The 22,641-nt window shown below is 38.8% G+C and overlaps 1 protein-coding gene across 1 annotated transcript; it reads right to left on the bottom strand.

Moving 5' to 3' along the window:
- Positions 1-1,130: 1,130 nt before the first annotated feature.
- BNIP3L (BCL2 interacting protein 3 like) lies at positions 1,131-22,430 on the bottom strand. The gene is made up of 6 exons (XM_021699033.1): positions 22,246-22,430; positions 15,178-15,361; positions 10,781-10,853; positions 5,977-6,080; positions 5,694-5,843; positions 1,131-3,935 (listed from the first exon to the last, which is right to left on the bottom strand). Exons 1-6 carry the CDS (start codon positions 22,343-22,345, stop codon positions 3,887-3,889), a joined length of 660 nt encoding a protein of 219 aa, XP_021554708.1. The 5' UTR covers positions 22,346-22,430; the 3' UTR covers positions 1,131-3,886.
- Between the last annotated feature and the right edge of the window lie 211 nt (positions 22,431-22,641).

Raw genomic sequence — 22,641 nt, 5'->3', positions numbered from 1 at the left:
ACAGGATTGGCCACCTCCTCCCCTCGTAGGGGGGGTGCTTCTCTTACTATACTGTTTACATCACTCACCTTTTTGAGCTTCTCCTCTGCTCAGTCTTCAAATGTCGGACTTCACTGCTTTCTCCTTTCCTCCTGGTCAAATCTTCAAATAGTATATAATACACATGCATGTCTGTCTCTGTGTATTTCTTTTCCATTCCAGACTTTTCTCCTGAGTTCAAGTGCTCTATAGGAAGGGTCTACTTGTTAGGTTCCAACCAAGTTCAGAGTATTCAAAACTGAAGTCATCTGTTTTTCCCCCACCATTCCATTTCTCCTCCTGTCCTTCCTTTCTGTTAATGGCATCAATAGAAACTCAGAGCAAAAAAAAAAAAAAAAAGTGGGGGCAGGACAGACACACATGCCTCTTCTTCTCTAAATCATCTTCTCACCACTGACTTTGGTTTTCCCTCAGATCTTCATATCCACCCTGGCCCACCTGTCCCAGCCCTGGGGTTATCCCTTGGGCAGGCCTTTACCTACAGAATCAGCTGATCTTCTTCTTTCTCCCCTTTCAGGACCATCCACAACTTCAATCTTGAGTCATTTCCCTGCATGTAACCCCTCAAAGGCATCCCACTAACTGTATAAATAAGGTTAACTCCCAGAAGAGCATATAAATCTCAACTTGGTTCAACACTAAACTATACTTTCAATTTCCTCTCTACCCATCCTGTTTTCCAGCCACAATGACCTTCCAGTTCTTCCTAGAATATATTTTCCACATGTCAGTTTCTGCCATTCCTTTACAGGCACACTCATGATTCCCTTTTGTGCTTGTTGAACACTTACTCAATACATCACCTCTTCTGTAAAAAATACCCTGATGCCATCTAGCAGAAGAGAAGTTCTGAATGCTCTGGCCCCATCATACTTCATACACACTTCTCCGATAAATAGTATTTTGTGGTGACGGTCTCCCCACGAGGGAACTCAGGTCAGGAATAGCATTCGTTCCCATGCACTTGGCACACTGTAGGCCCTGGAGTATTTGAGGAACTTAGTGATGGAAAACTTCTGTGTAGACAGGTGAGGCTTCATCTCTAAACTCCCACGCCACGCACATAACATAAAATGATATGCTGACAGAAGAAGTTTTGTGAGAGCTTTAATGGCACAAAATGTTTATAGCTACAAGTTATACATGTCTTGTAAACTGTATATAATGATACAAAGTGCTAACTAAATAGATGAAGAATGCATAATCACTTTGGCTCAGTTAATTCCAATAATTTCAACAACTGGTTCACTTAAAAATTCATCCGACTGGCTAAGTCTTCAATTTTCACTTTTTAGAGTAGTAAATATTTTTACTGCAAAGTAACTTGTTGCACTTTTCAATGTGCAAGTTTGTGCAGTTTTGCTCATGATTCTATTTACAAGTATTTTTAGCCAGTTTTCATCAATCAAGAAAAATGAAGCCTGCCTTTTCGTCCCCAAATTGTAAACAGGTATAAAGCTTTTTAAACATTAATCTTAAAATGTCAACTGTTAATTGTCGAAGTCTCCCTTCCAATCATGCAATTGGTTTCTGTTCAACACAAATCTGGGTAGGAGCATAAACATGTATTCCATATGTTAAGGCTACCAATAAATACTGCATGATTTCATCTTAGGAGAAGTTTTACTGTGATCATGTATTCATGTTTTAGGTAATAGTCCAAAATTTCACAGATATTTTAAGAAAAAGGACAGAACTAAATTTATTTCCAATGTTGAAAAAAATCATAAATATACCCAAGTTCAACCACACTACTGACAGAATTGCTACTGAGTTTCAAAAGAGGGCAATGTGTTACCTGTAAAAAAGCTGCTCTTATTTTAAGGTTGATTTTACTTTCCCCTGCCAGGATATCAATTGTAATGCGAGTTGCATATTGTAGCAGTTTAACAGTTTAGTGCTTTCAACTTTATCAGCCTTTCCAATTTTACTCAGGCTTTTCAAAATCAGCGGGCCATCAGATTCACTTTCTTTCCAAAGAAATCCAAATATGAACACTTGAAATAAACAGGTTACAGAAGGCAAATCAAGTGTTACCAGGTTTGAGAATAAGATAGAAACAAAGTATAACAAAAAGATACCCAAAATTATTTAGGCATCAAGTGCTAGAAAGAAAATAATTCAGAAAACTATTTTGGATATATCATCTTTCTTAAAGATAACCAGCTATATTCCTGAAAAAAGATAGTCAGAAATTAACTTTTTTTGTTTAATCTGTAGGTTACTTTCCATTATAACATGTCCATTTTACAAAACTTGATGTGAAAGACAAAAGAGTTTCTGCAAACTGGCAAATCTGGCTGCCAGTGTTCTTATCCAAGGCAAACCTGATGCACTTTATTTAATGAATAGATGGCCAGTTTTAAAATTAACAATGAGAAGTTCTCTAAATAGTCAATAGTAATGTCTATATCATAAACAGTAATTATTTATATATAAAACATTAATAGTATCCCCTTCAGAGTCATGCTAGGTGTTCCAAAATCCAATAAATCTACTTGGAGTAACTGGTAATCCTGCTGCTTTCTAACAGTTTGGTCCTAAAGCTTCACATTTTAGAAACGAACAAACAAAACAAAAACAGTCTATCACTGAAGGAAGCTGCTGAGCGCTCGGGAACCGCAGGAGTCGAGCACGACTGAAAAGATGGCCCCAGGAGAACATGACCACTGCCCGCACAGTCTCGGGCACCACTTTGGGAGGCTTGTGCAGGTAAACATTAAAAAGGGAGAGATCCAAAGAAAAAAAATGGCATCTTTTCAGAACTTTGTCAACTGTTCCCACAACCCAAGTCTGGTTTTCAAAGTTGCACAAGTGCTTGGAATCACTCTGAAATAATTATCTTCAGAGTTTAAAGGCTTCAGAGTATAAGGGGCGCTTCCTAAAACAAGAAGCCTGTATTTATACCACAAATTGGAACTCATTCCAAAGCCCCTTCTGAGAAAAGAATTAAAAACAAAAAAACAAAACCCAAACTTAAAGTCATGAAAAATTCACATGCAGCTAAAGCTAATAAACGTAAAAACACTAAACACACATAAATCCCCAAAGCAATTTCATGTATTTCTAGGCCTGAGACGTTCCTTAGGAGAAATAAAGATTCTACATCATAGAAAAGACAGCATCACAACATACTAGTATTAAAATCTGCTGATGTAGTTTAGTTCTTATTCTACTTCATACCCATCACTTACGTAGCCGGCCTCCTATAAATTAAAAGGCGCCATTAGGAGGCTGTTTAGACAAAATGTGGCTCCAAAGCTTGTTTAAAATAATCTTTTATTGCCCAGGATATTTTTTTTCTTGTGTCTTGTTTTTTTTTGCTTGTTTTCTTTTTAAATAACTATAAATTCAAGCTTAGGGGAAGTTTGCTTTGCCTTGAAAAAAAACAAAACAAAACAAAACAAAAAGCTGTTCTATCATTTGCTAACCTGATCTCATTTGAAGAGAGAGATGGTAGTTATCTTGCAAGACTAAAATTTATACCATGAATGATGCAGGTCTAAGTCTGGTGGCACTAAAAGGAGACGAGAGCATTGTTGACAAAATTATAATCTGCTGGTGGCATTTGCGGAAAAGAAGCCCTTGCAAATTTCTAAATAACAGTAAACTCTGTCAGGAAATTCTAAAGTGTCTTACAGGCCAAAAAGGGAATGAGGTTAGTAAAATGCCTCAACAGAGTTTGAATAAAATACTGGGTTTGAGAGTTACTGGAACTTGGATATGTAAAAATAGGGTGGTAGGCTGGGTCATGCTTACAATGGTCTCAAGTTCAAATAAACTACTGTGACAATACACCACTTCACAGGTCACGCGCTTCTCCGCTTCTCCGGGGCTGTTCTTCCCTTCAGTAGGTGCTGGCAGAAGGTGTGCTCAGTCGCTTCCCAATATAGATGCTGAAAGGAAACAGAGTACATCGGGTCTCATCCGTGTCAACGGCTGCACACCCACTGGCCACGGGCCAAACTGCACCCGACAACTCCATGTTGTAGAAGACTCTGAAGGTGGATGTGCACAGCTAACACACTGAAATCACTGCTGACTTACTTAAAACTAGTCACCAGCCAGCCAAACTGGTTTTAGGTAATTATGTTTACTCATTAGGCAGGACTGGACAGCACAGGGGCAGTGATCACACGAAGTAAAATCAGAGAGAAGAGATCCCTCCAAAGAACAAAGCACAGCCAACTTCCTTTGACATGTTCCCTTAGAGTAGGCAGAAAGTTCTACTAATATTTCACGCACAAAATACAGTAACATGCCAAATTACAAAGCTGCCAGGGCTTTATAGTGGGCTCTTAACTCTTCAGGATTAAGGCCTAACATTACTTTTCCGTGCCAAGCAAGTATTTTACCATTAAATAACGTAAGCAGAAGGGCAATTAAGGAAAACAGGAAGCTAGTCCCACCCCGCCGTGTAATAAAACCAACTTTCTCAAATCCTATTTTCCCCACACACATCTATAACAATAGTTACACTTACACCAGCAAGCGAGACAATCTGAAGACTCATGAAAGGAAAAGCTATTGGAAGGTATAAAAACCAAGTCCTTGAGGGCAAATGAACTACTGTGCAGTCAATACTGGAGGGGAATTTAAACTCCTCCCCTGCCTGCCCTCACACCAACCCCATTCAAAACCCACACACTCCCTTCCTCCACAAACCCCTTCCATCCATTCTGCTGTTTGTGATCGCAGCCTTCGCCATCACAAAAACAGATCAAGCACCCAGAAAGACAAAAGAAGTCTATGGAAAAAGTCGTGTGTATGGTTCCATGTTTATGACTGTAAGTAAATCTCTTACCCATATGCTGAGCTCCTTACAGGGGAGATAAGGGGTCACATAGCTTTTATATATTATATAGAGAAAATGATTCTTTGCACATGCTTAAAGAGAATAACAGATAGGTCTTAAAAAAAAAAAAACTAGTGTTTAACTCTTAAAATCTTTCAAAAATGGATTTCCTCAATTGTTCCATCAAGACAAAAAAAAAAAAGAATTTAAAAGACATTCCTGAAAAATTCATCAGTTATAGGTAAATATAAGGCCAACTTTAGAAGAATAAATGAAAATGCTACAAAGAAAAAAAAACAGGATCCTGAACCAACCTACCAGTTTCACTCAAGGCCTATTCAATAAAATGGTGTATTTTCCCATCTGGGGAAAAAAAAAATGTTCACATCAACCCCAAATTTAAACACTTACAGGTTAGTTTACTTTAAAACTTAGCTAATCTTGATGAATCACTAAATTCTATCCCTGAAACTAATAATACACTGTATGCTAACTAAATTGAACTTAAATTAAAAATAAATAAATAATAAAAACTTTGCTAATCTTGAGTAATTCATAAACAAGAACAAAATGCAAAAGGAAAGATTAAGCATAGAAGAGCCCACTTAAAGATGACCACTGAGAGGATTAACATGAACAACTTATTTTCAAATAAGAAAAATAAAACTCCACTACTAAAAATGCTTGCCAGTGTACCAACACTGTATCAGCTTCAATAATTCTTTTAAGCTCTCCCTATTTGCACTGAAACATTAAAAGCAAAACAAATACGAACTGTTTCACACCTATTTCTTACGTCTGGAAATACAACAGGGGATGAAATGAAGGGAAAACCCATTAGGAGTCCACCAGTACTTACCCTAGGCCCAAAGCCAAAACATGAGAGAGGAAGAGAGACGGAATGAACACCTTAAGGAATTCTGCGGAGAAAATACCCCCTTTCTTCATGGCCCCACTTTTCCTCATACTTAAAGAGACGGAGCGTTTGGGGTGTCTGAAGTGAAACTCCCTGAGGGAAGAAAGGCAGAGGCAGGGGTCAGAAACGCACTTGCTGAGAACATCCTGGGAGAGAGCAGGTCCGCTGCCCATGAGCAGGAGCGGCGTCTGCCATGTCCCCTAAGAAGACACGTGCAAGGACTTACTTAGGTGGAATGTTTTCAGGTCTACTGGACCAGTCGGACACCCAGTCGACGCTTTTCTTTGAAGCATCGACTTCTTTCTCTCCTTCTGGAACTTCTTCTTCTGACTGTGAAGAAGAATTACAACTTTAAAAAAGAAAAAAAGGAAGCCCAATTGTTCCTACTACAAAAGACAAATCTAGACAGAAAATATGTGAAAACTCTTAAGGTTGTGTCCATCAGCAATTTTTACGTAAGAAACATGCCAGTTTTCTAAAAAGGCTGACCCAATGATCTGAGATCAGGGCATTTAATATCTTAAAAAGAACCTGACCGGGCCTCACTGTTGTTCTATCTAAGCGTAGGATGTGAACCTGAAAAAAGTACACTTCAGGCTGTAATGCTCACTAAAATGTGGAGAGGATTAATAACTGTTGCATCTGGGTGATACTTATACCAAGGCCCACTGCAACATTCTCTTTACTTCTGTTCACACTTAAAATTTTTCATTATTAAAAATAAAAAAAAACTCCAGAAGTATATGCTAACCAATATAAAGTGATGAGAAAACAAGTGGGAGATGTGATGAGGAAATAATAACAGTATTTATTAATCACTTATCAAGAGACAAGCATCATTCTAAGCATGTTACATGCATTAATAATTTTTACCTGGCAACAACCCCATAAAAACAGGAATTATCAATATTCCATTTTACAGATGAGGAAATGAAGACATAAATTCAGTAAGTGCCTGAGGTTCTGTAAGTAGTAAGAGACAGGGCCAGTATTTAAACTGGGTAAACTGTCTCTCGAGTCCCCAACTCCTAAGCACTAGGTTTTACTTCCTGGAAGGAGATTCCATCTTTTTTGACAAATCACTATCTAAACATTTCCCAAGGTTTACTCAAAACTACTTAAGCCAAAAGTTTTTTGGAATCATTTATTTTATACTGACTTAGAATTTGACATTTTTTGCATCAGGTAAATGAAAACGAAGTCCTTTTTCTTACTAATGATAACCTACAGTTTCAGGCCAAGAACAAGCAAAATTCCCAATAGCTTCCCTTTCACGAGAACCCACAGGAATGAGATAGTCCTAAAAATGACAGCAATATTCACTTGGCTTTAAGGAATGTGATGCTAGGACCTCAAACCCAAGAGTCTCAAAGCAAAGAACTGTTTTGATTTGTTACTTTGTTTGAACAGTATTCACTCTTTGACCAAAGCTTTCATTCTTTTCGGTAGATAGCTATGAAATGCAGAGCTTGATATATATCACGTGTTTCTTTTTGACAGGCTAGTTCTCTATGAACTAAGTGCCCCAGGAAAGTAATTCAGAGAGTAAAAGGGGCTACCCTATCTCTAGAGACTAACAAACTGAAAGTAAAATCCCTGTGGATTTTTGCTACTCTGGTAGTATCATTCTTACTTAGTTCTGCTGGACTTGGCAAATTCCACTGAATGACACAATGTAGCCTTTAGGATTAAGCTTTTTCCATTGGGTATTGAGATTACTCAGAATCATGAGTTGGCTCTTTGTGGAATAAATCTGAAAACATCTTAAATCAAAAAAAGTAAGTTGTTACAATTTACTTATAGACCAGTTTGTGTACACACAGTATCTGACGATACCCAACACATTTCACGTCACTTCTGCTTACAGCTTCCAATTCTGATCTCATGTGCCTCTCCTTAAAACTGCTCAAAGACTGAGGTTTAAATTTGTGAACAAGGTAATATTTTCTACTTTCAAAGAGAATTAAAATGTAGTAAAATTTTATGGCTTAATTTACTTTAAAATGATGTCATTTTCTCTCAGTTGAGTGAAGCAAAGTTATCTTTGGACTACTAGTAAAAACAAATTCCCCAAATAAGTTTATAATGCTTACCTTAAGAACCAGAAATCCTATGCTATCCTCATTTACTACTGCTGTGTGCTTCCCTTTATTAATCTTAAATTTGCCAGTTTCAGGTTTTAAATTACCTTCCAATCCTTGGAAAAATGCACTTAATCTAATTAAATAAGATTCATGCTTTTACCTCAATCAAAAACCTTCTCTGATTATTTTAGCTTGTCCTCATGGGCAAGTCCTTTACCTTCAAAGCACTTACATTTTCCCTCCCTGGCCCATGTCAAGTTCTCTAGTTCTCTACGTGTGGCTATTGAACCGCACAGAATGGGGTCCATAAACCCCAGTTTTAAAAGAGGGGAAAGGGAGGGCATTTTCGGTGTGCATCAGTGATACAGGGATACCCAACACTGTGCTGGCCCCCCTCAGTCCCAGAAACACACTGCAAAAATGACTTCAGGAGACTTCCACAGTCTATTTGCTGCCATAAAACGGAGACTCTTGAGGACTACGGTCATAAAAGTGTAGTCTAAATGATCCTTTTCCTAAATGCACTCACCGGGCACGTCTTAGTTCATCCTCACAACCTTGTGAGCTCTCCGGAAATCAATCCCGTGCATGGACTTATTTTAGTAGAAGGCACAGGGGCTGCAGGCTCAGACAGCCCTGGTTTCAATCCTGGCTCTATCACCCACTGGCTTTGTGATCTTAGATTAGTAATTTAATGAAGACAAAGCCCCACTTCTCCCATTTGTTCTCAGGGCTAATATCACCTCTTTCACTAGACTGAGAACATTGAAAGTGGGAAAAATCTTTTTTAAAAATAAATTTAGCACCCAGAATATTTTAATATATATTAGTGTCTTTCCTTCCTCCTCCTAGAAAAGGCTGAAAACATTCTATATTCTTCATATAGGCACATATAAAAATGTTTGATAAGAGCAAGTCCCATAACATAGTCCTATGGTAAATGCTTCTATTTGCTAATCCTAAACTCACTTCTCGTTCATGAAAAAAATCCACCCTCCCAAAACCTAGTTATTAATTTTTAAATGATCATTTCCGCAATTTTAAAAAAGCAATGTAATAGGCTTTTTGAAAGTTTAAATAAATCATACCTACTGATTTCTCTTTTATTAAAAGTCTTACTCTAAAAGAACATATTTTTCTTAAGGGATTTAAAACTGCTTTTCCAAAGATGTAATGATGTTTAAATGGACTGCTCTGATTGTTAATGTGGCTTACCCAACAACGTTGACGATAACTAATGTTCCTTTAGGTACTAGTTTCTGAATTGGGACCACAGTAGCAATACTACCATAATCTGACACAGAAGCCAAAAATGTTACATTTTCTCTCCTGAATTTCACAAATTCCTCTGGAACTCTAGGATGAACTCAGCTCTACGATTGCATTTAAATTCAATTATCAGTTAAGGCTAATTGTACACTGCCACTCCATGAATCGAGACAGCACTTATCAGAGTGTTCTATTACGTTGTTAGATAGATTATTAGGAGGGAAAAGTATGTGTGGAGGGGAAGGGAGGTCTAAGATCAAATAAGCTTGGGAAACACTTGGTTTAAACAAACAGATTCTTCTACTGCAGGAATTGTCAGAGCCTTTAATGTGCCACTATGTGCTGTGACTACTGGGGGTGGGGCGGGGGGGGGGGGGGAGAGAGCCCAGAGACTGTATTATTTCCACTTAACTTGACTTCAGAACTATCTTATGGAGCTTCCCATTGAGCAAATGTTCCTCGAAACACATTCTGTAAAATGCTAATCTAGATTTTCAAATTGTCAATATGAATTGAGGACATCTTCCTCAGAAAAGACTATAGCAAAGAATTAATTTCATTTCTCTTCCTTGGGATTCCTTAGTACACTTTTGTCATGGAAACTACATATTTTCTTCTTCATTAGTTATAGCTTATGCACATGGCAAAACCAACATACATTAGCTAGCAATTCAACAACTGCAGTTAGAACATCTCAGTACATGAGAGCCTTCTTTATAATATAAAGCTCATAAAATAAATTTATATCCAATCTGTAGATTTTCTAGGTTTTAGAGAACAGCACAAACAGAATATGGAAAAAGCAGGGAGAAACTGTGAAGCCTTCTGAAACAGAAAGTATACTGGGTGGACCCAACATATCATGCACAATATTTCTAGTGCAAAAGGCGAATAGGACATTATACGGGGAGAACCCCATAAAGCAAAGTTTCTGTCCGAATGCATTTAAACATTCCTTCCACAAATACTCTGCTAGCCCATGAACACGGGAGAAAAAGACAATGGTTCTGGTCCTCACAAATTTGCACTCTAGCACTTTTAGACGAGTTGACACATCAATACAGTCAAGGGCCAGCTATGAGCATTTTAAAGCGTTAATAACAATTACTTACTTACTGTAAATTTCAGAATATTAATCGTTGTATGCTTTCAATACTACAGCCATCTATTTTACTGACAATGTCAACTCCTAGTGAACTACATTTACCTTCTTTAGTTTAAGGAACCCTGCAAAATTTAGATGAATTTTATCTCTAGCTGTTGAAATTCATCTCAAAAGTCACTGCTTTGATGTCAGATGCAGAAAAAGTTTTCACTCCTGGTTCTACAACTTTCCTTTTCATTCATTTTGTGACCTTAAATAAAACCTCTATCTCAGCTTTCTATTTAGAAACTCAAGAAACTAGCCTGGAATACTGGAATGATACATTACAGACAAGAATCTTCCGATTCTGTCAGGGTGAGAGGAACCCAAAGTCTCAGCTGCAAAGGCATATAAAGAGGGCTGTATCATCCTAAGTAAATTCCAAAATCAGAAACTGAAGAACTTATACCAGCTTCCAACTACTTTTTAAAGTCTTCTTATTCTTTAATATATTTTAGCAAAACATATTTAGAGTTTGCATTCCTAATTATTTACCGTACATCAGAAAAACAAGCACACACACACGCACACACCTGAGAGCTATGGTCCCTGCTGGTGTGCATCTCCACATCAAACATAATCTGCCCATCTTCTTGTGGGGAAGGGCTAGAAGAGAAAGAATTTAGCCATTAGTTTTAATTCTCATTTTGTCAAGTAAATTAACCTCCACTGGAAATTAGAAAATTAAGTCACAGCAGTATGGCTCTGAAAAAGCAGCAAATCAAAAAGTATTATCTTGACCCCAAAGAACAAATGAAATTGAGCACTCTTATTCCCAAAATGTTCTGGAATTTTGTGATGGTGATGAATTCCTTTGCAAGGATAAATTTTCTCATTTTTATTCTTTTTCCAATAAAGGTACAAAGATCTTCAAATTCAGAAACTTAATTTCAGGTTCTTTTCCTCAAAGTTCTTTCATCATTAAATAATACATCACCAGTGATTTTCAAAGCGTGAAAGCAGTTTTCAGAGTCTAGTTGGTTCCCAGCCTCCTAAGGAGCTTCTGAAACCGGCCCCCACACAGGAGGGCAAGGAGAGGGAAAGAGGCAGGCCACTCCAGGGTGGTAGGTGGCAGCTTTAAACGGCAAGGGAATTTACAGATGAGGCTTGTCTTGGCGTGACAGTAAGGTGAGCAGATGGCACCGCCTGCCACATCTTAGAAGTTTATACGGAGGTCTTAACTGGGTTTAGTCACGGATACCATTCAAACAGTCTCAACGCCACATTTCTGTCTCAAAGCTGTATTCCTGAGGCAGCTTCTGGGAGCCAGGAAGGCAAGCAGAACGCACATTCCAAGGACAGGGAGGGAATGAAGAGCCTCCAATTGCCCAAGTCCAGCTCCAGGGTCAAACTGCGGTCACGTCTTCTCGAACACCTCCCCCAACACGCTTTCAAAGCGTCTTCAAGGTTAAAGTTGTTTTCATGATACCATTATGATTTGCCTTTTTTATTCTTATTCTGTCATGTCTATCATTCTTATTCTGTGTATTGTGAAATTTTCCAAAGGCTACATGATGTGTTTTATCACTACAAACCGAATGCAAAAGCAAATGAGAATCCAGCTGTTTTCTATTAAGCCAGATAAGAAAGAGATTTGCAAAAATGTAAATCAATGCCACTAGTTCTTACTAATTTTTTTTTGGTTATGAAAAAGTTATTTTTCATTTAAAAAAGTTACTCATACTGAAATGTAATGGGTTTATTATTGTTGAATGAATACGTATTTTTAAATTTCTTTCAATTTCTAATATAGTTAAATATCAATATATGTAACTCCCATCAACAAAAGATCTTTGGGGATCCTAGTAATTTTTAGGAATGTAAAAGAGTATGGAGACCAGAACCACCATTCTACTTATTTCAGAAATTATTTGCTTTGAGATATTTCAAAGTGAATTATATAAGCACATATATGAATACAGAATCTTCAATGAAAAGTACAAAATATATTCCCAGAAACAAAAATTTACAGATAAACTTTTAGACAAAAACACATGATCATGAACTACACTTGATATGATAGATGAAAACAACCTGGTAAGTTCTATTCTTAACTTTATCAATGATTCCTTGCGTAACCACAGCAGGTCACTAGATTTTCCACCACACACCCCACCCCACCAAATCTAAACCGAAGTAGGGATGAAAACGCTCCAGGCTTATCCTGTTCAAAGGAGTAGATGTTATCTGTTAAAGCTACCAAGAGCACGTGTACAGTGTTAACATACAGAGATGCTTTGGAACTAGAAATCTCCGCCTAGAGCACAGGAACCAGGTGGAAGGAGGCACTCTTGTTGTCCTCAGTTTACTGTCATTATGCTCACATAACACTGTTGCGTTCACAGCCAGAGAGATCAAGTTAAGGGTCAGCCTCACAGAGCCAGGAGCAGGTCAAGGCAGCAGAATGATATAGGCAAGAACCCTACAGAAGCACTGCTCTACTTCTACACTCTATCACTGCACCAATCTCACTTAGAAGAATACTAAACGTTTCACTGGTAAACGGTTTACTGCTTCTAACAATATGGAATGCATCAGAGCTTCAATCCTGGCTTATATTAGAATTAGCCAGGGAGCTTTTAAAATATCCTCACATCTCTACCCCGTCCCTGATGACAGAATATGAACCTCTAGGGATGTGGCCTGTGCACTGGTATTTTTAAAAGCTCCCTGGGTGTATCTAGTGTGTAGGTTGAGAACTCCTGCAATAGGGTAAAACGCAATACAAAACACAAAGGGGTTATCTTCTAATAACCACTACAGTGACAAAAATGTATCTCTGGAATAATTTTTAAATTGAAAATATGGTTTACCCTTGAACAATGCAGGGTTTAACCCTGCACAGTTAAAAATCTGTGTATAACTTCTGACTCCCCCCAAACTTAATTACTAATAAACCACTTTTGACAAGAAGCCTTACGGATAGTCAATTTACACATATCTTGTATGTTATAGGTTTTATGTAGTGTATTCCTACAATAAAGTAGGCTAGAGGAAAAAAATGTTAAAGAAACTCGTAAGGAAGAGAAACTACATTTATAGTACTGTACTGGATTTATGGGAAAAAATCCACATGGCTGTGTAGTTCAGACCCATGTTGTTCAAGGGTCACTGTACATATAAATTAGTTCTGGGATGAATATCCAACAGTCCTAAAATGTTTCCACCTACAAAAAACACTTCTCAATGACTTCAAATATAGAGATGCATGGCAACTCAAATGACATGAATTTTGAAGACATTTTAAAATGTCAAGGTGTGTTGGCACAGGAGAGTATTATTGAGCTAGAGTTGCAGGCCTTCTCTGAAAGATGACCAGGAACCCAGAGCCTAAAGATACAGAAGCTGAGGGATAGGAAAGTGTTCAAAAGCACATGCCATGCCTTGCTTCATGTGTTTAGAAACCTAACTTAAACGTGATCACGGGAAGGTAAATTCATATTCGATCACAAGTATAACTACAACCACAAGTGAAATAAGATGACCAGAAAAGCAAGCAGGTGACTTCTTCTCTGCTCAGTGACAACAGCAAGTGAACAACAGGTTAAGAGACACATTGATACCAATGATCAAGGGTCATGTACTTGAATGTATAGTAAAAGTCTTATAAACAGGCCCAGAACAAGCAGAAAACTTCAGAAACCCATTATGAGTCCCATAATATAAATGTAATAGAATATAAACTTCATTCTGAAAGACAGACGAATGCTATTGCAACTGGAATCAATGGCAAGCTGCTCAGCAAAGAGCCATCTGCTCTGCTTCTGCTTTTAACCACAGCCATCCCAGGCTCCTAAGAAGCACAGGGACACAGGCAGAGATGAGACAGGGTGGTGGGGGCGCACAGTGTGCCAGAGCCAGCAAACCAGGCTCTGCTACCTTGGTAACATCAGTGGATTATAAGATATGCAGGAACCTCAAACATGACTGAACTCCTCTTTCTCCTTTGAAACTTTTTCTGACAAATAAAATATGCTATATATACAATTTTTACAAAGTACAAAAATATTCAGAAGAAAAATATCCATAATTCCACCCCTTAGAGATTATCACTTTTATCTTTAGTATACATTTTAAGTGTTTCCTTAGTCTTTGCCTTGTGCATCTGCATTTTCTACATGACTAATGTCAATTTTAATTAACCCAAAGATCATCCAGTATCTCATAATGCTAACAGTATGGCTGTCACCAGTCTAAGAAGTGTCAGAAATACCACCCAGCCCTCCGGAAAAAAACAAAGCTTACACTGCAAAATAAACGAACAACTCGGTTTCATTCCACTCATACGTATCACTGTATCCTTACTTTTTCACCAAAAGCAGCCCTTCATCAGTGGAATTACTCTTCCCAAGGCAAATGTAGAAAAATGAGGTCTGAAATAAAAGTTCCTCTGAAGAAACAGAATGGTCTTCCAAATTAACTATCTTTGCAGACCCTGGTTGGTGTTTCCAACCATGCAAATACCACTATAACTTAAATCAACCTGCAGTTTCTAGGACCCAAATGTTTACTGAGTGTCTACTACGCACCAGCACCATGACTGTCAAGGGTACAAAGGAGATGAAACATGATCCCTGCCTTTTGGAGCCTCACAGTCTAGAAGGGGGGACAGATATGTAAATGGCAGAATATGATCTGTGAAACAGGACACAAAGGAAAATGGGAGAAAGTTTAATACTACAAGTAAACATTTATGCCATTGACTTTTAAACGGATAAACATCAAAAAAAAAATGATACAATCTGAATAAGGAAATTGATTTAATCTAGGGAAAAACACCAGGCACTCAAGTATTTGTCAATTAGCTATCTGATTTAAATACACATGCTGCAATAAATCAGGAGTCACATTTTGTAAAAGAAAATGAAAGCAGATTTATTTTTTCTAATGGGAATTAACCTTGTAACCCATCTGTATGGATCTCACTTACCTGTCACAGTGAGAGCTGGCTCTTGAACTACTCTGTCCTGATTCATGTTGTGCATCCAAAAGAATCTTCTCCATGTCTCCATTGTGGATAGAGGATGAGGAAGGTACATGTTCTAGCCCCCCATTTTTCCCATTGCCATTATCATTGCCATTGCTGCTGTTCATGGGTAGCTCCACCCAGGAACCTGTTGGACAAGTCAGATAGCTTAAGTTAACCACAGCAGAACCAAACTCTGTCATGTGCACACAGATGCGAATGTGGTGAATTCTGATAAGAATTCGGTCTTGCCTCAAAGCAAATGCAAGAGTATTCTGAAGAAAATAAATAAGGAGCAACAGAAGTCTAAAAATACATATAGTTCCTGTTCCTGAAGTAGCTCACGCAATCAACCAATTTAGAAGAAGCTGGAACTCTACAACTAGTATCTTAGAAAATGTGTCTTTCAGCCAATTTTCTCTCTAGTTAAATCTTAGTTTATAGATGATAGGCACTTCACTGAAAACTTTGAGATTGCTTTTCAGAAAATAAATGGCTACTTTATTACTACTTATCTTTAATATTTTAATTATATATGTTTAACATAATACATATATGTATTTTTTCCCACTACTTCAGCTATTTAGTTGTATCCTCCCCACAGATAAAATAAACCTATGGCTTAGAAACTTCTTAAAAGTCATCTAAATAAGTTAACAACTGTCCTAATTAGCACAATTAGAAGCTCCTAGAAAACTTAAATCCAATCATAAAATTTTCAATTTGTGTACAAATGTGCAGCATAAAATTAATGCATCTAGCTCTTAATTAAATCCAGTGATAATACTAAAAAAAAAATCTGAAAAAAGCTTTCTCTCTACCCCACAAATTAGTTTCTTCCTTTCCTTTATACCTCACCCCTTTCTATCCTCTTCCCTATGCACTAACCATACCTTGTGGATTTGTCCTTTCTTCTCTCCCACGACTTCCCTATTTCCTAGGGTTTCACTAAGCCTTGTTGGTTTTGGGGAGAAACTGCATCTGTACAGGAGACACTGAGGTTTTCTCAGGCCAACAGTCAAAGAGGGTGGAGCCACAGGAAAGGGGATGTGGCCCTGGTAATCTAGATAGCTCTTGAAAATATTTATTTATTGGCTCAATGAGTTTGCTGAACACATTAAGGTGCTTTAATTTTAATAAGAATTGATAACAGTAGCCAATAGACCAACTTCACAACAAAAAGAAACATGGGTGAATTCTTCCTAATTTCCATTCTGTATAACAAATTTTGTTTTAGAAAATATAACCAAGCAGGTTGATAGGGCCGTTCCTCCAAACTCTCAGCAGAACATTAGAGTTCTGTGGCCAATCTTCCATCAGTAAATCAGAAAAACCACCAAATGAGGCTCAAACCTTAAAATGCACTCTCAGTGAGGTGAGGACTATTCTAAATCCAAAGTGAACTCAACATCATCCTTACATGAAGGAAAAGCTCAAAGGCAGACTTGGCTAGAAATCTGACTCCACCACCTACTCTCTGCCTGTCTTTCTGAGCTTAGGTATTCTCATTTGTAAAACAGAGATATAAAAATACAGACCCCTACCTCTCAGAGCTGCTCTGAGGATTAAACACAGGACATAGGTAAAGTGCCCAGTAGGTGGGAGATGTTCAGCTATCCACTAGTTAAAAGAGCTTTATTATTTGTCAGGTACTTAGAACAGTGTTTGCTAAATAAAAACGAAGTTACCCTTTCCTTCCTTTCCCTCTAAGGCGGTCCCAGTGGGTGTCACAGTCCCATAACCACCACCAAATCTTGGGGACTGTACTGCCTACAACACAGCTGTAGGACATCTCTGTGACCTCATTCTACAGACAAAAATGGACACAGACTAGACAGAACTCAAAATGGATTAACAAGTTCAACTAGCAAAGCTAAGACAGACTTAACACTAAAGGTAATTTAATTAAATACTTGGAGTGCCTCTGGAGTATATAAGTATGCCAAAAGCATCCCTAAATTTAGAGTTCTACAAAGTATTTTAACAGGAAAGAGACAGAAAAAGAGGTATATGATAAATTTTTTTTCTAGTTTAACTGTTTTCTAGGACTGTCAAACTTATTTTAAGCCAACAGAATCAGTTCTTCTTGTACAGAAGCCCAAAGTGTAAAATAAACAAAAGACCTGAGCTGCTCTGATAGAAGAACTAAGGAACCAGGAGTTTCCCATGGGTCTCTGTGGAAGCCAGTCTTCCCTAAAATACAGTGAATGTTCACTTCAAGTAGCTGATCAAAGAGAAAACTGGCTGTAACAGTATCTTTTCCAGACCTTACTTTTTTGAAGGACTTCCAAACCAATATCTAAATTCTTCTTCCTGCATTAAAAATATATGAGCAATCATAACCTAGGAACTTGAGAAGACATAGCTGGGAAACCTCAGTAAAACCGACCTCTGTGACTGGCTTCACACCCAGCATAACTGAAGTCATTTCTACTTAAGGCAGACAGTATTTATCTGGCATATATTACTAGGGTGGTTAAGAGCACAGACTGAAGGCAGACTCCCACTCTACCACTTACATCTGTTACACCCTAGACAGGTTACTTAAACCCTTAACAGTTTTCTCATCTATAAACTGGGAATAAGAATTGTATCTACCTCACACGGTTGTTAGAAGGTATTTAATGAATAAAGCATGGAGAAAAATAAGGTCACTAGTACATGGTAACTGCTATGTGCTAGCCACTATTATAATTATACTCTGTTATCTTTTTAAAAAATTTATTGCAAAAATGTGTTTCTTGAAAATAAACATAAAGTAAAAACACTTTTCCTCCCAATCTCCCATTCCTACTCCCAAAGACCACTTTTAAAAGGTTTATATGTCAACTTCCAGAGCTTTTTCAATGAAATACAGTTGTTTTTTGCTCTTGTTTTTATAAAGAAATTGAATTGTACTATGAATATTTTTCTGTAAGAAGCGTTGGGTTTTTTTTTTAAAGATTTTATCTATTTATTTGAGAGAGAGAGAGAGTGCAAGCATGAGCAGGGGGAAGGGCAGAGGGAGAGGGAGAAGCAGACTCCCCACCGAGCAGAGAGCCTGATGCAGGGCTCGATCCCAGGACCCTGAGATCATGACTGGAGCCGAAGGTAGCCGCCTAACTGACTGAGCCAGACAGGCGCCCCTGTAAGAAGCATTTCTTACCTAACAACTTATAGATCTCTTTCAAGGTCAATGTATATTACCTTACTTTATTCTTTTAAACAATTGCTTTGCATCTCATCATAAGTATATACCATACTTTAACCATTATCTAAATGTCAAGGTTAACCATTACCCAAATTGTTTCTAATATTATGTTATTACAATCAGGTCTTCAATAGACGATAATTTGACAATGTGCATTAAGACACCTAAAAAGGTAGATTTCCCTTAAAAGTTCTCTTCCAGATATATCTATAGAAATAAACATTACTGCAGAAAAAGTTATGCACACAGATTATTAAAAGCTTCATCTTTTGACTAAGATGGGAAAAAAAATAAACTTGTCTTTCTCAATAGGTGGACTACACATGCTTTTCATTACCTAGTTCATTCCTGATTTACAGCCTCAGAATTTCTTGATGTTCTAACTCTACCAATTCTCACAAAGTCCCCTTCTACTTGGAAAGGAAACAAGACAAGATATGAGGATTGTGCTGGCCAAGCAATACAAAGTAGAAAAAAATCTGAGTGAATTCTCTTCCTGATAATCAAGCTTTAAAATTAAAAACTGCAGGCTCTCTCCGTTATATTAAAAGACTACTTACAAACTGAAAAGCGTTCTCTTATGCCAGACTCTACACATACACAATACATGAGATATTTTCTAGTTTAAGTCTTTGAGAATTGCTAAGAGATTCAGAACTGCTAAGAGAATCACACTTCTACATTTTGTAATATAGTACATTGTGAAGGTTGGTCCAGTAATTGTGATTATATTCACGACTATATGCTGTATATACTCTTTAAAAGTTTTATAATCACTAGTTCAATCCTCTTGCAAGAAGGGGAGTGGGAGAGCTGAGGGGTAGAGGAAGGGAGAGAAGGAAGAAGAGTAGTTCTCATCTTTTTCCACAACTTTCCAAGGTCCCATGTATAACTCTTATCCGAACCAGGGGTAACACATTCCATTATGTCTTATGTTCTCTCCTCAAAGTCTTTATTTTATTTCAAATACTTGATGCTGGAATCCAGACCAAGAACAGTCACCAACATTCTTCTAAAAAAAAAAAAAAAAGTTGGTCATTTTGCACAAGTGGATACTTACACATCAGTTACTTATGTATTCAAAACAGTATCATGAAGCAGTGAAGTTTCACATGCCATAGCCTTAAAAGCCTTCTCACCATACTGGGGAAGCAAGTACATCATGGTTGAAGATGTTTAAAAAAGAAAAAAAAAAAAAGGCTGTACTTCCTACATTAAATAGTAACGAGAATTTTACTACTACCTTGATTTTCCTTATATTACCTACCAAATTATATAGCATAAATGTCCTATACAAATATTCTTAATTTGTTAGTTTTCTTAAGAATAAAACTGGACTGAAAACTGGAAAAACGTCATTTTAACTTTGCCAGCAGTTCAGATATTTATCCACTGATTTGTAAGGAAAATGAACAGTTCCCCTACAATGGTAAACTAAAAAAAAAAAAAAAAAAAAGTCAGAAAAAGGTTTCATTATTCCAAATATTTCAATAATTTGCTGTTAAAACTGTCTTGACCCCTGAACTGAAGAAAAATCCCAAACCACAGATAACCTGTACAATGAGTTCATCTCCTGTGTTTCATAGTTGTGCAACTTTACCCAACAAAGAACTTCAACTTAATCAGCAATTTGGGTAGTATTAGATGTCTGAATAAGTTGTTTTGCCTAGTGCCCAAAAATCACTTGAAGGAATCAGTAAGGCTTCTTGTTTTGTTTAAACCGCTGTTGTATAATGAACTGAAAACACAAAAGAATAAAAGGCAAGAGGGGAGAAATTAAATATGGCACTAGCTAAAAGGTTTTCAGTAACTTTTCAAAGCTCACCCTACTCAAAATAAAATACTTTCTATCTAGATTTCCCAAAGCCAACATTTTGATATTACACACAGAGTGTTCTTCCACTTCTGTTAAGAGCTAATACAAACGTAGCAGCAACTGATTGGCCAAAAACATCAAATACCTCACAGGTCTATCAGACACAGAGATAAACAATCACAGACAGCTCAACCCCATTTGTTCTTGTTTTTGTTAAATGGTGCGCAAAGGGAACTAAAATTCCTTTTTTTCCTGTGAAATCATGTATGCATACTAACCAAACAGCTAACTTGTAAGTACTGCAAGAAAACGGTGAGTACAATCAAGAAACAGTACACTAAAAAGCTAGATAGGCGGGTCACCTCTGTACATTAGGAAGAACAGTATACTGAGAGACTCGGAAACACAAATAACCAGGGGATTCTGGGCCACTAACGCGTCCTGAAAGGAACACTAGCTCATTTGAAAGTAAAAATCTCAGCTCTAGGTCCTAGCCTGCTGTGAACTTGGACAACACACTTTACTCTTGCTCTCTTTACCAGTAAATAACAGACTTACCTCTAAAGTCTCTAACCATTCTAAAATTCCATGCTTCTAAGAGTATGCTAAAAACGGGTAAGTAGTGTTTTAAGTGTACATTAATACATGAAACAGATAACGTTTAAAGATACATAAATTAATCCTTTCTGTGGGAAGTAACATATAAATCTTAAATTCCAGAACGTAAGACACTTGAGTTTCAAAAACTCAACATTTAAGAAAAATTAACCCATCAAAAGATGGAACAGCAGCAACAAGCAATGAAAATATCTTAAAATACTCAAATTCTATCCCCATCTTGTGGGAGGGGACAGGAACTCTTTTCCCTAAAATAATTTTTAGGCCATGTTGGAACACGTCCCTCTTATGAAAGAGATTGCAATGCCTTTGAATGTCATTTAAGGATCCAAATGATTTTCAAACGATTTCATCGGGCCATTTGCTAACTGTCCCAACAGCCTCTTTCAGGAGATCAATTACAGAAAGGTTAGGCAAGAACCTTTCCAAGAAGACTGAGCTTTCAAGACAACTGGGAAAAACCTTAGGACAAGAGGTCTGAGCACCAGAATGTTATGATAAGCAACTGTAGTTGGTCGTAACTCAAATACTGCACATTAACTTCCAAGCGCCCGACTGTATTCGTGTGGTTTTAATCCCGTTCCTGAACATTTATTGCCCCAGATTCCACAATTTATGCAATCTTGGATGGTTCAAGAGGCTGTTCACAAAAGGTTTTCAGGGCACACAACTCCATCGTTTCAAAAACAAAACCAAAAAACTCACTTGGGCCAACTCTCAAAAACAAACAAACAAAAAAGTAGCATAGTCTCCTTACCCCCCCATCCCCAACGTGAAACAAATAACCACTAAATTACCAAATGATTTTCCTGACCAGCCTGTGTGGTAACAAAGGAAGGGAACTGGAGGGCTCACATTCTGAGCCCTAAAGGAACGCCGACCCAGAAAGGTGGGGTCACCCGGGCCAGGCCCGAGCCCCGCCGCACACCTGACCTCCCGCGCGTTCCCCGGCCGCCCCCTCCCCTCGGCCCGCCGCCCGCGTCCATCCCCCGGCGTCCCCGCTGCACGTCCCCATCCCTGCCCACGTCCCCTCCGCCGCCCGCTCCCCCCACCCTGCCCCCCGCCCCCCCAGGCCCCCCCCCCCCCCCGCGCCCCGATTGGCTCCGCTCAGGGGCCCACCACAGGTGGGATCAGCTCGCCCCCCTTCTCCTCCCACCCACCTGCCCTCCCCAACTGCCAACCCAAGCGACCCCCTACCAAGACCTCAGGAGGGAGGGGAGACAGGGCTAGAGAAAGACAGGAGCAACTCCTCCTGACAGGTGACGGGAGCTGTCAGTCACCCGCACATCCTCAGCCTTGGCCAATGGGCTGCCTTCTCCTCCCGCCCCCCGCGCGGAGCTGGCGGCGGCGGCCGGAGCAGCTCCTCCTCCCCCATCCTCTTCACCGAGCCCACCCGCCCACCACTCACTGTTGAGGCCGGCTGGCGGGGGCAAAGGCTGTTCACCTTCCTCGCAGTTGTTGTTGTTGTTGTGCGGGGGCGGCGGCTGCTCTACTAAATGAGACGACATTGTCAGGCGGCTGGAAGAGCTGTGGCCGCAGCAAGACCGCCTCTGGTTCTCGGGCAGCAACACAACAAGCCGAGTCCCCCGCCCCCTTTTCTGCGCCTGCGCAGTCCCTCCCCCGCCCCTGACGTCAGGGCCCGCCCGGCCACGTGATGACAACACAACAAGCGACGGAGCGGGGAGGGGGCGTTCCCAGGCGAGCTTCAGACCTGGAGACGCGGGAGTCACGCTGACACGCGCACCTGGAATGAATTCTTGCGTGTCATTTGTACCGGCCTGCTGGAGTGACTTATGCAGCTGGA

This window comes from Neomonachus schauinslandi, chromosome 2 (assembly GCF_002201575.2).
Source record: "Neomonachus schauinslandi chromosome 2, ASM220157v2, whole genome shotgun sequence".
NCBI classification, from domain to species: domain Eukaryota; kingdom Metazoa; phylum Chordata; class Mammalia; order Carnivora; family Phocidae; genus Neomonachus; species Neomonachus schauinslandi.
The sequence above is the reverse complement of the archived record's forward strand: the minus strand, read 5'-3'. Positions and strand labels throughout refer to the sequence as shown.

What these genes read in the sequence shown, in the direction of transcription:
- BNIP3L (XM_021699033.1), bottom strand. Translation starts at nt 22,345, where the DNA reads ATGTCGTCTCATTTAGTAGAGCAGCCGCCGCCCCCGCACAACAACAAC. An exon ending in GCAGGGACCATAGCTCTCAG is followed by an intron (nt 6,081 to 10,780) that starts GTGTGTGCGTGT and finishes TCTTCTTCACAG; the next exon opens with TCAGAAGAAGAAGTTCCAGA. An exon ending in CCTGAAAACATTCCACCTAA is followed by an intron (nt 5,844 to 5,976) that starts GTAAGTCCTTGC and finishes TTCTTCCCTCAG; the next exon opens with GGAGTTTCACTTCAGACACC.